This window comes from Ovis canadensis, chromosome 12 (assembly GCF_042477335.2).
Source record: "Ovis canadensis isolate MfBH-ARS-UI-01 breed Bighorn chromosome 12, ARS-UI_OviCan_v2, whole genome shotgun sequence".
Lineage (NCBI taxonomy): Eukaryota > Metazoa > Chordata > Mammalia > Artiodactyla > Bovidae > Ovis > Ovis canadensis.
Window position 1 is genome coordinate 57,324,985 of NC_091256.1, and position 16,524 is coordinate 57,341,508.

A 16,524-nucleotide genomic window follows, 5' to 3' on the forward strand; every position below is an offset into this window, starting at 1 on the left:
TCCTTCAACTCTCTACCTATTTGTTTTGGATCTCAGTTGAGTCTCTCACTGGTAGTATACAGGTGGTCATGTTTTTATCTGTTCTGCTGGTCTTTGTCTTTGATTAGAGAATTTAATCTATTGATGTTTAAAGTAGTTACTTATAAGAAGGAATAGTTTTGCTGTTTGTTTTCTGTGCACTGTTTTTTTGTTTTGTTTTGTTTTGTCTCTTGTCCCGCATTTTGTGTTAAACAGATTTTTTTGTAGTGAAATGTTTTAATTCACCTCTCATATCCTTTCATGTATATGCTATAACTGTTTCCTTTGTGGTCACATTTAACTCCTTAGATTACATTTAACATCCTAAAGTTATAATACTCTAATTTGAACTTACTCCAGTTTAACTTGAATAACGTACCAAAACTTTTATTTTGCAACTCTGTCCTACCTCTTTCAGTTATTGATGTCATAAAATTACAGTTTTACATATTGTGTGTCTAAAAAATAAACGATTATTTTTTAGAATGCATTAATCTCTTAAATTATGTAGAAACAAAACGTGAAGTTATAAGCTGGAGTTACAATAAGACTACCTTTTAGATTAATCTTTTTTTTTAATGTGGCATTGTCTGAAATCATTGAGAAAACATGATATGGAGTTACAAGTCATTTTTATAATAATACTAGCTTTTATAATTGCCCATTTATTTCCTTTTCTGAGATCTTAATTTCTTCACGTGGCTTTGAGTTACTGTCTGGTGTCCTTTCATTTCACCAAGCAGGTCCAGTATCTCACAGTAAAGGTCAAGGTTCATTTTTCCACATGTGAATATTCCTTTCTTCTGTCATCATTTATTGAAAAACTATCTTTTCTGCTTTGCACACCTGACCACATATATGGGGGTCTGTTTGTGGACTCACTTCTGGTCCACTGATTTGTGTATATCTGTTCTTTTACTGATAGCACGCTGCCTTGATTACCAGAGCAGTCTTAAAGTCCAGTATTGTGTGTCCTCCAGTTCTTCCTCAAAGTTACTTTGGTTAGTAAAACAACTGGAAAGTAAAATTTCTTCTTGCTCCATATTGTTTTTCCATATAAATTTTAGAACTGTCTTGTCAGTTTCTACCCAAAAAAAAAAGCCTACTGGAATTCTGATTGGATTGCATTGAATCTGTAGGCTGCTTGGGGAAGTTTGACATCTGAATGATACTGAATCTTCTGATACATGAAGGTAGCTTATCACGCCGTTATTTTTGGTCTTCTGTCATTTCTGTCAGCGGTGCATTGTAGCTTTCAGTGTATGGGTCTTGTAGTTGTTTACTTCATCCCTAAGTAGTTCATGTTTGTCAGTGATACCAAGTTTCAGTTTTTATTATATAGAAATAAATTGATGTTTATTGATCCTGTATCCCATGACCTTGCTAAAATCACTTAGTAGGTTTTCTAATAGACTTTTTATGATTTTCTACATAGACGACATCTGTGTAAATAGAGACATTTTAACTTTTTACTATGTTTGTCTTGAATTTCTTTTTTGTGCTTTATTGCATTTTTGTATTGTACAGCATCTAATCCAACAGTTTTAACAGACCACTAAACTCTACAGGTCTCTAGGGATCTTTTCACTATGAATTTTATGATATATAAAGATGGAATTTATATTAGATTTACTTTCCATTAAAATTATAACTAGATGATTGAGATGATGAAACTTTTCAGACTTACAGCATGATACATCACTTAATTTTATATGCAATTTTAGGAATAAGTACATAATTTGAGGTATCATTTTTAATGTTATCACATATTTTGAAATGATATCAGCATTTTTATTTTATTCATTTTTTTTGGTCATGCCAAGTGGCATGTGTGATCTTAGTTCTCCAATTAGAGGTTGAACCCATGCCCCCTGCGTTGGAAGCACAGAGTCTTAACCACTGGACCACCAGGGAAGTCCTGATATCAGTATTTTTATGATAATGAAAGAGTTTATCATTTATGAAGTATCGAACCAGTGACCTTAGCTATTCAGTTATGATAAAAGGCTCAATCTAACCTTTTATTGAATGTGATATTTATTAAAAATGAAACTTCTTGTTTCTATTACTTAATCAATAGCACGTTAAGCCATTTATTAATATGACTAAAGAAGGTATTGCAAACTAGGTACTCTACACCCTTGTCTTCTAGTTTACTTTTTACAGCCAGGAAATAGCAGTCTAACCTAAAGTCAGTCAAATCTGTCTAATCCTGCACTTGTAATTTTTATGAGATGGCTGGAAAGAACAATTAAAATTTGCAAAAAGAGACTAATTCATTGTGGCTCCTCAGGAAGGAACAAGCCCCTTTTACATCATCAGATAAGTAAACCTATCTGGAGAAGACATTGAATTTGCCACTGGTTAGCTGTTCTTTATTTGCTTAAAACATTGAAGCTTGGTGCAAGTGGCATCTTGGTAAGTGTGGCAAGGAATGTGTTGTATAATTAATTGACATAAGTATAGAAAGAAGCCTACAGTGGGAAAAAGAAAGGGGAACCGTAGAGATGGGAGCATTGAGGCCCCTGTCTTCCATGGAGTCTTATTTTGTTTTGGGCCACACTGCAGGCAGGGCATGCAGGCTCTTAGTTCCTTGACCAGGGATCAAACCCAAGCCCCCTGCAGTAGAAGCCCAGAGTCTTATCCCCCAGCCCACCAGGGAAGTCCCTGGAGTCTTGTGTTCTTATTGAAATAGAACATATGCATAGAAGAGTCCACATCATGGACATGCAGCTCAGTAAATTTTCACAAACATGGGCCTCTTCATGAATGAATGCTCCTGTCATCTTCCCACAAGGGCTGTAATTAGCCCAGTTTCCATATTGCTGCTGCCCAAAGGGTATCAAAGCTGAATTGTGGCATTAATGACAGCTATAGTGATTAAATTCCTCTCATGTGCAAGGCACTGTTAAGAGCTTGTACACATACTATTTACTCCTCAAAATAAGTGTGAGAGAGGTACTGTTGTCTACAGTGTGGAGAAAAGGCTTTAGAAGAGCTATAGAGAATAGGTTGTTGCCGTGTACCATAAGAAGCACTGTAGTCACTGTCTCATTTTATTCCCACACCATCCCTGAGCATGGTTGTCATCTGCTCTAGCAGGTGAGAAAGCCAAGGGTCAGAAAGCTCATTTGCCTGAAGCCTCTGTTCTTAAGGGCTTCCCTGGTGGCTCAGTGGTAAAGAATCTACCTGCTAATGTAGGAGACGCAAGTTCAGTCTCTGGGTAGGGAAGATCCCCTGGAGAAGGAAATGGCTACTCACTCCAGTATTCTTGCCTAGAAAATCCCATGGGCAAAGGAGCCTGGCGAGTACAGTCCATGGGATTGCAAGAGTCGGACTTGACTTAGTGACTCAACAACAACAGCAGAAGCACTCATTACTCCTGGAATTGGAAGATATTGAAAAACGGTGGAAATTACAGAAAAATGCAGTTTGGTGTCTTCTCTTGTGACCCTGATGCCTTGATCCATCACACCCCTGTGACTGCTTTCCTGTGTCCGGGGCCTAGAACTCCCGTCCTTCCTCAGCATCCTCACTGTGGACCTGGTCCCATCCTCCACCTGGAGGGCTGGCTTTTCAGGCCCCTCTGGCATGTTGTCAGTGACCCAGAATTTGCTTCTGTTGCCAAAATGGTGGAGTTGCCTCCAAAAATAAAATGTTCTTTACTTGACAAATCACCTGGACAACCTAGAAGTCCATCGACAGATGAGTGGATAAAGAAGATGTGATAGATGTATACAATGGAATATTACTCAGCCATGGAAAGGAACAAAATTAAGTCATTTGTACAGATGTGGATGAGCTTAAGAGACTCGTACAGAGCGAACTAAGAAAGAGGGAAAAAAATGTCATATGTTACTGCATATATATGGAATCTAGGAGAAATGGTACTGATGAACCTATTTGTAGAGCAGGAATAGAGACGCAGACAGAGAATAGACTTGTGGAAAGGGAGGAGGGGAGATGAGGATGGTACAAATTGGGAGAGAAGCATTGACGTATATATACATTACCGTGTGTTAAATAGATAACTAGCAGGAAGCTGCTGTATAGCACTGGGAGCTTACCTCGATGATGGCTGAGAGGGGTGGGATGGGGTGTATGTGGAGGGAGGCTCAAGAGGGAGGGGACATATGTATATATGTATGAATATGGGAGCTGGACCATAAAGAAGGCTGAGCGATAAAGAATTGATGCTTTCAAATTGTGGTACTGGAGAAAATTCTGGAGAGTCCCTTGGACTGCAAGGAGATCAGACCAGTCAATCCTAAAGGAAATCAACCCTAATATTCTTTGGAAGGACTGGTGCTGAAGCTGAAGCTCCAATATTTTGGCCACCTGATGCGAAGAGCCATCTCACTGGAAAAGACGCTGATGCTGGGAAAGATTAAGGGCAGGAAGAGAAGAAGGGGAGCAGAGGATGAGATGGTTAGATAGCATCACCGACTGAATGGTTGTGAATATGAGCAAACTTTGGGAGATAGAGAAGGATGAGGAAAACTGGCATGCTGCAGTACATGGGGTTGAAGAGAGTCCAGCAAGACATAGCAACCAAAGAACAGCATAGCTGATTCATGTTGCTGTATAGCAGAGACTGACACAACATTGTAATGCAATTATATTCCAATTAAAAACAAATCTGACAGAGCTGCCATTTGGTGTCACCTCTGATAGACTAAAAAGTTCCCTGAGGTTGATATAAAATCAGATATTGTACTTTCCCAGAGCACACCTGAGGGCCCAGCCAGAGAGGTGGTGCACGAGATGGTGTGGTGTTTGTAGAGCCTCCATGAAGACTCTTTCTGAGAAGTTCTTGGTGGCTCTGAGTCAGGCAGAGTACGAAGTGGATTTCTGTCTGCCCTCCTCCTTCCTCCCTTCTGCGTTGTTAAAACACACCCAGAGCCCGCTTGTGCTGTGTGTCATCTGTGCTCTGCTAATGGCACCTTCTCCCCTCAAACTGATTACTTGTAAGATTGGAGAGGGACTTCCCTGGTGGTCCAGTGGCTAAGACTCTGTGCTCCCAGTGCAGGGGAAAGGAAAGTATTAGTCACTCAGTCATGTCCAACTCTTTGTGATCCCATGCCAGGCTCCTCTGTCCATGGAATTCTCCAGGCAAGACTACTGGAGTGGGTAGCCATTCCCTTCTCCAGGGGATCTTCTTGACCCAGGAATTGAACCCAGGTCACAGGGCAGGGGGCCCAGGTTCAATTCCTGGTCAAGGAACTAGGTCCCACATGCCACCACAAAGATCAAAGTTCCCAGTGCTACAACTAAGACCTGGGGCAGCCAATAAATAAATAAGGAGTTGGAGAGTTGTATGTGTTCAGCCTTTGGGTGCTGTGGGTGGGGAGGCTTGTTTTTACTACAGGTAGTGAAGCATTTTTGCCTGCCTTGTGTGCCTCCTTTTAGAATTAGCGGTTGAATAGAAATGCGTTGATTTGACAATTTTATGTCTTTGACTTTTTAAGGATGAATATTCACTGAGTTTCCTTTGTCTGAAGACTGAGTAAATGCATGGCATTTCTTTCTTATGGTTTATAGCTCTTCTCCCCTTCTGAACAGTCTCTGTTGAGAGTACCTTGGCACAATCGACTTTGAATGACTTGGGTTAAAGAGCAGGCAGGTCTCTGTGACGATTCTTATTTCTGCTCAGAGCACAGAGAACCAGGGTGGAGACACATGCTTTCATTCTGATAGCGGCATTTCCCAGCAAAACACAGCTGCTTTCAATGTACATAGTTGATCGCTTTATTAACTGGAAAAAAGAGGCCTTATTGAAGTAATAAAGCATAACTTCATTATATCCTGCATGTGGACAGCAGACATGTTGGAACGTGGCTGATAGCTTCCCATTTCAAGGCTGATTCTGATCACGATAATATTTAAGTCACATTGATTGTCTTCTAATTGGATTTTTCTTCCTGCAGGCCTCTTGCGAAGAGCTGAAAGCGGCCTACCGGCGACTGTGTATGCTTTACCACCCCGACAAGCACAGAGACCCAGAGCTCAAATCACAGGCCGAACGACTGTTTAACCTCGTTCACCAGGCTTATGAAGGTCAGTGTGGGGCTTGGCTCTGTAGAAGCACCAGTGTAGAAACAACTGTCTTGTAGCAGACACTCGATTTTTAAGAGGCTTGATTTGTAGAGGATAGAAAAAGAGAGTCCTTCGAGGTGCATAAAAGAAGCAGTTAGTTTAGTGCTTTTTACTGACAGGGTCCTTTGAAAGAGTAGTATTTTGCTTTGGAAATCAATATGTGTCCAGTAAATAGAAAATGAGACCGCAGGTGAAGTAATAGTCCCGGATCTGAATTGCAGGGGGATACTCCAGTTTTAAATTGTTTCCTCGTTTTCTTCTAAAGGGAACTCTTAAACGTGAAAGGCTGATCTCTACAGACAAGCTTACTTTGTTCTCTCTTTTCTTTTGAGAAAATACAAAGAACATTTTTTCCATCTGAAAGTGGTTTTCTTGGTTCTGTAGCATTCAGTTAAGGCAAGGTTCTAACAAAAGGAAGAAAATGATGTTAAAAAGCATAATAGGAAATAGAATCAAGTAATTCAGATTTTTATACTTACCTCATATATTTCAGAAAGAAAATTTCATAATATATTTGCTTGTGAAATAGTAAAATCCCTCATAGGTACAGTTTCTGTTTGAGAGGATGAGACAGTTCTAGTAGATTGTGGTGATGGTTATACAACATAGTGAATATATTTAACACCAGTGAATTGTGCACTTACACATGGTTTAAATGATCAGTTTTATGTTGTGTATATTATAGCCACAATTTTTTAAATTAAAGTTAAAAAAATGTGATCTCACTCTTAGGATATATGCCAAGTAAAGTAAGTTATTCATTCCAGGGCCACTTGGTGATTTGCTCCTTAGTTAAACAGATCAAAAATTAGATTTTCTTTATGAAATAAAGATTTCTCATTGTGGACATAAAAGCACTTTGCTGTATTTCACTATAGGTTTACCAAAATGTTAGATTTTAATGACCAGTAAAACTGAGACTGTGGCACACCGGTGTGTATAATCAGCCTGTGTCTTCACCAGATGTAACTGTTTTGGCTATTTGTCTGGTCTGAATATAGCTTGTTCCTTTTCTTGTGTTTGGTTGTTTGAATTACCCTCATAGCTGGACTGTGTTACTTTGGAGATTTGGGGAAGAGTTAGCAGAAAAGCCTACCAGTGCTCGTGAACATGTTTAGCAGCAGGCCTGGCCCCAGTATTTGGCCTGAAGGGAGACTGAGGTGGTGAATAAATAATTCCTTCTTAAATCCTAGAGATCAGCTCAAGAAGTTTGGTTCTCAGGTTTTACAATGGTCAGCATTTCTTTCTTCCTGTTAGATTTGAATGTGGATAGAGTCATTTACACGGGCTTCCCTCATAGCTCAGTTGATAAATCATCTGCCTGCAATGCAGGAGACCCGGGTTTGATTCCTGGGTCACGAAGATCCCCTGGAGAAGGAAAGGGCAACCCACTCCAGTATTCTTGCCTGGAGAATCCCATGGACAGAGGAGCCTGGCAGGCTATGGTCCATGGGGTCACATGAGTCGGACATGACTAAACCAACCAAGAGACATTTACAGGGCTTCCCTGGTAGCTCAGCTGGTAAAAAATCTGCTGCAATGTAGGACACCCCAGTTCGATTCCGGGGTTCGAAAGTTCCCCTGGAGAAGGGATAGGCTACCCACTCTAGTATTTTGGGGCTTCCCTGGTGGCTCAGATGGTAAAGAATCCACTTGCAATGCAGGAGACCTGGCTTCAGTCCCTGGGTTGGGAAGATTCCCTGGAGGAGGGCATGGCAACCCATTTCAGTATTCTTGCCTGGAGAATCCTAAGGACAGAGGAGCCTGGCAGGTTACAGTCCATAGGGTCACAAAGAGTTGGACACGACTGAGTAACTAAGCATAGCACAGCACAGTGTCATTTACATCATTTTTTAATTAGACCTAAAAATATATGGGAATTCTCAGGGGCCAGTGTAGGGGAGAGTGGGGAGATTCAAAGGTCTTGAACAGAAGTTGGCCCAGTAGAAATAGCTGTACGGATGTTCAGTCAGTTAGCTACTGCCTGTTTACTTTTTTTAATGTAATATTTTAAAATGTTTGTTTATTTAATTTTTTCGCCACACCATGCAGCATGCAGGATCTTAGTTCTCCAACCAGGTATCAAACTTGGGCCCCCTGCAGTAGAAGCGTGCAGTCCTAACCACTGGACTGCCTGTAAAGTCCCTCTCATTCTTATTGAACAATCTTTTTCTGATGCACTTTAGGTGACATGACTGACACCATATTAACAGGTGTTTGTGCTTTTTTAAATGATTTATAAATAAAGAAGAGAGGTGAAAAAAAAAAAAGACCTTACATAGTTGGTTGTAGGAGTTAGTGAAATTCTATAGGGTAAATAAGAAGACAGATTTTTCCAGTCAGAGCCTGTCCTTAGGTTTACATTAGGCTTTATTAGAAACTGGAATTTGCTGTCTCAAGCCAAGATACTCTATAGACTGTGACAGAAACTTAAGACAGTCTTTTAAAAACAACTGGCCTTTAGTGATATAGAGTCAGCACCCCTCACAGAGTAGCTTGGACATGAAAAATGAGACATTTCCCACCTGGAGCCTCCTTTAAACATGTTCTTAGTTGGATCTGGAAGGCAAGTAGAAGGAAAGACACACCAGGAATGGCGGAGTCTCTGGGAAGATTGTGGTTGGAAGGAGAAGGACAAAGGGAGGTGGGCTTGCCTGCTGTTGGTGTGGTCAGCACTAAGCGGAGGATTCGGTGCTTTGTAAACACGTTGGGTTTTTCATTTGCAGTGCTCAGTGACCCCCAGACCAGGGCGATCTACGACATCTATGGCAAGAGAGGACTGGAGATGGAAGGCTGGGAGGTAAGAGAAGCTCTGTGCCCTGTGTCCCAGGAAGGGATGCCTCAGCAACTACAGAATAACACCCCCAAAACCCCTCAACCTGCTGTGGGCCTGTGAGAATGTCTGACGGTGTCAGAGTCCCCTTCTCACCTTATATTTTAGTTAAAGGGACTGAATTTTACACTTGGCTTTGCCACTTATTAGCTCTGTGAACTTGGGACCATTAGTCATCGAACTTGTCCTGTGTTTCCTAACCCGTCAGGGTTGAACTAGACCAGTAAGTTTTTAACCCCAGGGAGGGAACAGGCTGGTCGGGGTGATGGTCAGAGGGTGTCTGCAAGGGTACAGTTCTGTCTACACGTACACGTCCTTCCACACACACACTTCCTTCCACCCTCCAGGGTCCTGAGTGCCTCTCTTCAACCGAGGTCATAACTGCATGTGGGAATTATTTGGTAATATTAAGAGCTGTACATGTGAACAAAACGGAAGCAGAAAAAAGTTGAGAGCTACTGGATAACATTCTCTGTAATGATCCTTCCAGCTCTAATGAGCTGTACTGTTAGGATGTTATAGAAAGTAAAACGAAATAGATAGCAGTGTCTATGTAGTAGATAACCTGGGCCACTGTGCCTTGTGAGAACAGTCAGTGAAGTCCAGAAGTTTCCGTGTGAGGAGCCCCACCCACCACAGCCAGAGAAAGCCCGTGCACTGCAGTGAAGGCCCAGAGCAGCCGAAAAAAGAAGGTTCCGTCTTCTGTCACTCTGCCCCTGAGCAGTCTTAGAGCCTTGGGCCGGCCGCTTGATTGCTTCACGCTTCCAGGTTACTATCTGAAAAAGAATGATAGGCAGATCAAGTAGAGAAATTAATCTGAGAGCTGTAAAACTCTGTATTGGCTATAGGAACATGCAGGTGTTAGTACTTAATTTCATTATAGGAACTTGGTTCTGATGCCCAAGAAATTCTGGTAGATGTTAACGTTAACTGTCGTTGAGTTACTTCTTCACTGATGTGTAAACTCTCCCTTGAAGTTCTTTGTTTGTTTGTTGGTTTGTTTTTTGAAGTTCTTTTGATCTCAAACCTGTATGCCTGTCTCTTCTAATTCTGATATGAAAACCTTCTAAAGACCTTTGCATACAGACGGGAAGAGAAGCGAAACAGGGTTTCTCCACTGCCTAACAGTGGTAGCCTACAGGCCATTTTCTACATGCAGCTATGTTTTGGTTGTCCGCACAATGAACTGTAGTTGCTGACTTTAAAGTTTGGGAAGCTTCACATAGAAATGTCTTATCTTCTCTGGAAAAATCAGAAGATCTGACAACACTGTTTCTTAATTCCCCTCTGAGGCAACAGCCGATCCAGATATGAGGAGCCCTTACTGTTTGGACTGGACTGTACCATCCAGTTTGCCCCAGTCCCCACCACTCCGTATCGTGTCTAGCTCTTGACCCATCCACAGTCCCAAAGAGCTCCCAGTGAGCATTTGGTTTCTGGCTTTTGGCTCGGTGGAAGTAGCAGTGCATCATGTCACATTAGTTCATGGTAGCAAAGTGTTAGATCTAATAGCTTACAATTTTTTCATCGAAAAAGGAAAATAGAATCCTGTTGTGTTTACTGGACTTCTCCTCACACTTCATGCCCCAGTTTAAAGCTCCCTTGGGTTTTGAAGACGTGGGTTGGTTACAGTTTTTCACAGCAGCAGCTGGGGCCACTGAAAAGCCTCAGGCCTCAGGTGCGCATCCCTTCCTCGGAGTCTAGGCTTTTCATTGTCCCCAGCTAGTGGAGCAGCAGGGTGACTTCTCAGCAAAACATCATGGTTTCCTGTTACCAGACCAAAGCGTCTCCCTGTTAGAGACAAAGAAGCACCACGTACACTGCAGGGATTGTAAGAGCGTGTAGGCTAAGACTTTCCCGGTGGTCCAATGGTTAGGACTCCACACTCCCAATGCAGGGGGCCCAGGTTCAATACCTGCTCAGGGAACTAGAGCCCACATGCTGCAATTAAGAGTTCAAATGCTGCAGCTAAGACCTGGTGCAGCCAAATAAATAAATAATTTTTTAAAATAATATTAAAAATGTAGAAGTATGTAAGCACTCGTAGGTGGTAACTGGATAAGCTTTTATGTTCTCATTTTTCAGTAGACTACTTTAAGGGAATCAAGTTCTCATCCATCAGAATTGGCTTTTTTTGCACTGATATTAATACTAAGCCTTCCCTGGGACTTCCTGTGATCCTGTGGTTAGGATTTTGCACTTCCAGTGCAGGGGGTCCGGATTCAATCCCTAGTCAGGGAACTAAGGTCCCTCATGCCATGTGGCACGGCCAAAAATAAAAATAAATACTAAGCCTTCCCTGACAATAGAAGGAAAAGACAGGAAGTTACCTCGCCTGATACATATTTACAAGAGATGTATCGGTGCCTAATGTAATAGGAAGATTGACCCCACTATTCATACTGTGAAGAAGAAGTCTCACTGAACTCAAGAGCAGTTCACAGAGCTGGCGTCACCACTCCCTCGAGGAATTCTGCAGGTGGTGGTTTGTTCAGTGCAGGGGTTCTCTATGTTCCCCCCAGGGTGCTGTTGGTGTTTTTAGACTATTGAACTTTTTACTCACCGACCAGTATCCATTTGCCACACATCTGTTAGTCTAAACTCACTGGTGGTCAGGAGGGTGGAGGGCACTGCTAAAACCCCTAATGTCTAGGGCACTTTTAATCCAAAGATGTCAGAGTAGCCACTGACATGCTGGTCACTCCTGTCCCAGCAGTGGTATCATCCCCTTTCTGCCGGCGGAGGCTGGGGGTGAAATTGAGCTTTTATAGGTTGCATCAAATATTGGCTCTGTTTTCAGGCATTAGATAGGTTTGGGTCTTTTCTGTCTCTCTCTCTCTTTTTGTCTTTAACCTTTAAGAAAGTGGATCATCCTCTGGCAGCATTCCAAAAGAATAAGGTGCCGCCATTCACAGCTCATAACACCAGCCACCTGAGTCCCTAAAGTTGCAGTGTTTGTGCAGATACCCATGTTGAAAATGAAATTGGCTGCTTCTCTCAAATGGCAGAAATCCAGCTCTGAGCTGTGGAAGTGCAGTGGAAACCATACAACCCGGAGGGTGCTTACAGACCAGCTGACATTACATTTAGAGGAGCAGCCTTGGGCCTGGATCATCCATGCTTTGGTTTTTATCTGCAGTCCTTTCCATTCATCCATATCTCACTTTTCCCTACCTATTTGACATCATCCTTACAGTGTCTAAGAAGGTTCTCCTGGGGAATTGCCTCATGGTCCAGTGGCTGCGACTTTGAGCTCCCCATTCAGGGGCCGGGTTCAATCCCTGGTCTGGGAACTAGATCCCACCTGCCTCAGCTAAAGATCCTACATGCCTCAATAAAGATCGAAGATCTCGCGTGTCACAACAAAGACCCAGCACAGCCAAATAAATACATAGCCGTCTTTTTAAAAAGAGACAATCAGCCTGTATTAAGAGGTACAATATGGTCAAGATCATGAAAAAGAAGACGGAAACTCCCACAGATCAGAGGAGACTAACGAGACGTGTGATTAAATGCAATCCTGGACCCTGAATTGGATCCTAGGACGTAACTGTGATGTTAGTGGAAAGACTCGTGAAATCCCAGAAATCTGGGTTCAGTTAATAGCCTTATACTAATGTTGGCATCCTGGACTTGACAGGTGTTTATTCCTGGTTATGTAAGATGTTCACATTTGAAGGAGGCTGGGTAGATGAGAGCTTTCTGTACCATCTTCATAGCTTCTCTAGATTCATGTCAATGTATGGCAAAACCAATACAGTATTGTAAAGTAAAATAAAGTAAAAATAAAAATTTAAAGTTCTAAATAATTTTCTAAAATTATTCCAGAGTGAAAAGTTGTCTAACCAGAATCATAGAACAGACAGCACCTTGTGTGATTTTAATGCCCCAGGTGGTACTAGTGGTAAAGAACCCACCTGCCAATGCAGGAGATGTAAGAAACCTGGGTTCTATCCCTGGATCAGGAAGATCCCCTGGAGAAGGGAATGGCAACCTATTCCAGTATTCTTGCCAGGAAAGTCCCATGGACAGAGGAGCCTGGTGGACTACAGTCCCTGGGGTGGCAAACAGTCGAACATGACTGAAGTGACCTAGCATGCACACACTGTAGTTTAGAAGCATTTATAGGAGGCAGCTGAAGCTTAGTGAAGTGACTCACCTGAGTTCTCCAGGAGGTTCAGGTGGTGTCGGAAAGCCAGGGTCCTTGTCCTCCTCTCACTGCACCACCTGCTTCTGCTGGTCTCTGCATCCCCTCGTCTGCAGGATAAGTCATCAGACTAGCATAGGGTAGACCTAGCTGATAGGTGATCAGGGTGGACTGTGCAGGTGTACAGACTCATGGGCTGCATGTGATACACTTCACTGATGAAAAACACTGAAAATATCTTTCCAACTGTACTTTCCAATTTAACACACTTTTGGATGCTGTGTTCCGGGCGCGTGTATCTAAGGGTTACCCAAGGGAAGAAAAAGTGACTTGCAGCTGGCTTAGGCATCTTCCACTCTCCACCATGATGTTCTCTGTGTAGAGAAGGATGTAAACAGTAAAGGGCAGGGGCGTCCCTAGTGGCTCAGTGGTAAAGAATTTCCCTGCCAATGCAGAAGACACAGGTTGGATCCCTGGTCCGAGAAGGCCCCACATGCCATGGAGCCACTGAGGCTGTGTGCCGCAACTGCTGAGACTGTGCCCTAGAGCCCGTGGGTTCCGCAACAAGAGAAGCCACCGCAATGAGGAGCAAGAAGCACCCGTGCACCACCGCTACAGGGTAACCACTGCTCTCTGCAACATGAAGACCCAATCAAAAATAAAATAAGTAAACAAATGGTTTTTATGAAAAATAGTAAAGGGCCCCATGGGAGTCAGAATGAGATGCCCAGCCAAGGTATTTATAGCTCTAGAGTGGCCAGCCAGCTTGACTCTGCAGTTAGCTCTGATTAGGTACGAACTGTTTGCAAAACTTCTGTCAAATAGACTAAAAACAGAGTGACTTAACACCTTTGGAATATTTGCCTCTTCATTTTGTCACACAGTATGGCAGAGAAAGTCATTTGCAAAAGTCACACAGCTGGAATTGTTGAAAATAAATCTTGTTCTGCTCTGGGCCCCATGCAGGGAGCACCCTATCAGTCCAAGACGGGGTGACCCTGGGGAAGTGAAAGAAAGCGCCATAAATAGATGTGCGTGGGCACTTCCTGGCAGTCCCGTGGCTAAGACTCCATACTTTACCCGGGGCCCAGGTTCAGTCTGTGATCCAGGAACTAAGATGACACAAGCCAAGGGGCTTGGACAAAACAAAGAAAAGATGGGCAAGGCTGAGTGTTTTTAAGCACTAGAGTTGTGAGCAAGCTGCATCAGTTCAGTATCACCGAGGACGTTTTTGTGAGGTCACTAAGCAATCGTTGCTGTGCCATTTGGACTTTCAGTTCCTAGATTATTTTAATAGTGTTTTTATTTTAAAACCCCATTTAAAAGAAACACTTTCCCCTTTTTGGTAATGAACAATTTATATGGGAGAGGAGAAAATGTTTTCATTATTTTTTTCTGCTTACTTGCTGAAAGCAGTAGTGAACAGATTTCTCAATTTTGGGGGGATAGGCCAGCTCCTGTATTTATTTTTCTGGATTGCCAAATAATAAAATCAGGTTGCACAAAGGCTGTTTTTAATGTATAATTAAAATTATACATTAACTTTAATGTATATATTTTAATTTTAATGTATATATTAATTATACATGTACATATAATTATGTGTGTGCACGTATTATCTATGTACATATATACATATGTGTGTATGTAATTTTAATGTATATATTCATACATATGTGTAGGTTTTTAGGAAGATACATAAAAAATTGTTATCCTGTGAGAAGGAGGAGTATGGGGAGGGACTATACCTTTTTACTTCATATTTTTCTGTACCATTTTGATTTTTTGCTATAAGCAGACATTTTTTGAATGATTTTTGAAACTTGTGATTTCCAAGATAGCTTTCTTTCACATCACCTGCCTTTGTAGGTGTTCTCTGAGCAGCCCCTCCAGTCTCCCCTGTGTTTCTCCCACTACCACAGGGTCAGGACTGTTTGACCTTTTCCTCCAATGACCTTGGTGTTGTCTATCCTGCTCCCACTCTCAGTGTCCCTCATGGACTTGTAGCTTTTGGGGCCCTTGGGAATCACTTGGTGCAGGTTCCTATCTCACAAGAGTGGTACCCAAGACTCATGTGGCCCTTCCCAACCTGTTTGAAATCTCAGAGACTGTCTTGCTTTTGGATGAGCTGTACAGTAGGGAAAACCACTAGACCATTAGGGTATGACCTAAATCAAATCCCTTATGATTATACAGTGAAATAGATTCAAGGGATTAGATCTGATAGACAGTGCCTGAAAAACTATAGACGGAGGTTCATGACATTGTACAGGGGGCAGGGATCAAGACCATCACCAAGAAAAAGAAATGCAAAAAGGCAAAATCGTTGTCTGAGGAGGCCTTACAAATAGCTATGAAAAGAAGAGAAGTGAAAGCAAAGGAGAAAAGAAAAGATATATTCATGCAGAGTTCCAAAGAATAGCAAGGAGAGATAAGAAAGCCTTCCTCAGTCAATGCAAAGAAATAGAGGAAGACAATAGAATAGGAAAGACTAGAGAGCTCTTCAAGAAAATTAGAGATACCAAGGGAACATTTCATGCAAAGATGAGCACAATAAAGGACAGAAACAGTATGGACCTAACAGAAGCAGAAGATATTAAGAAGAGGTGGCAAGAATACACAGAAGAACTATACAAAAATGATCTTCACAACCCAGATAATCATGGTGGTGTGATCACTCACCTAGAGCCAGACATCCTGAAATGTGAAGTCAGGTGGTCCTTAGGAAGCATCACTACAAACAAAACTAGTGGAGGTGATGGAATTCCAGTTGAGCTATTTCAAATCCTAAAAGATGATGTTGTGAAAGTGCTGCACTCAATATGCCAGCAAATTTGGAAAACTCAGCAGTAGCCACAGGACTGGAAAAGGTCAGTTTTCATTCCAATCCCAAAGAAAGGCAGTGCCAAAGAATGCTCAAACTACTGCATAATTGCACCTATCTCACAGGCTAACAAAGTAATGCTCAAAATTCTCCAAGCCAGCCTTCAACAGTATGTAAACCGTGAACTTCCTGATGTTCAAGCTGGATTTAGAAAAGGCAGAGGAAGCAGAAATCAAATTGCCAACATCTATTGGATCATCAAAAAAGCAAGAGAGTTCCAGAAAAACATCTATTTCTGCTTTATTGACTATGCCAAAGCCTTTGAGTGTGTGTATTACAACAAACTGGAAAATTCTTAAAGAGATGGAAATACTAGACCACCTGACCTGCCTCCTGAGAAATCTGTATGGAGGTCAGGAAGCAACAGTTAGAACTGGACGTGGAACAACAAACAGACTGGTCCAAATTGGGAAAGGAGTACGTCAAGGCTGTATGTTGTCACCCTGCTTATTTAACTTATATGCAGAGTACATCATGAGAAACACTGGGCTGGGTGAAGCACAAGCTAGAATCAAGATTGCCAGGAGAAATATCAGTAACCTCAGA

The 16,524-nt window shown here is 42.1% G+C and overlaps 1 protein-coding gene across 1 annotated transcript in view; it reads left to right on the top strand.

Moving 5' to 3' along the window:
- Positions 1-16,524, top strand: part of DNAJC11 (DnaJ heat shock protein family (Hsp40) member C11) — a 69,195-nt gene that overhangs the window by 19,574 nt on the left and 33,097 nt on the right. The window contains exons 2-3 of the mRNA XM_069544784.1: positions 5,946-6,075; positions 8,841-8,914. Of these exons, the coding sequence (XP_069400885.1) occupies positions 5,946-6,075; positions 8,841-8,914 (204 nt within the window). The remainder of the gene's footprint in view (positions 1-5,945; positions 6,076-8,840; positions 8,915-16,524) is intronic.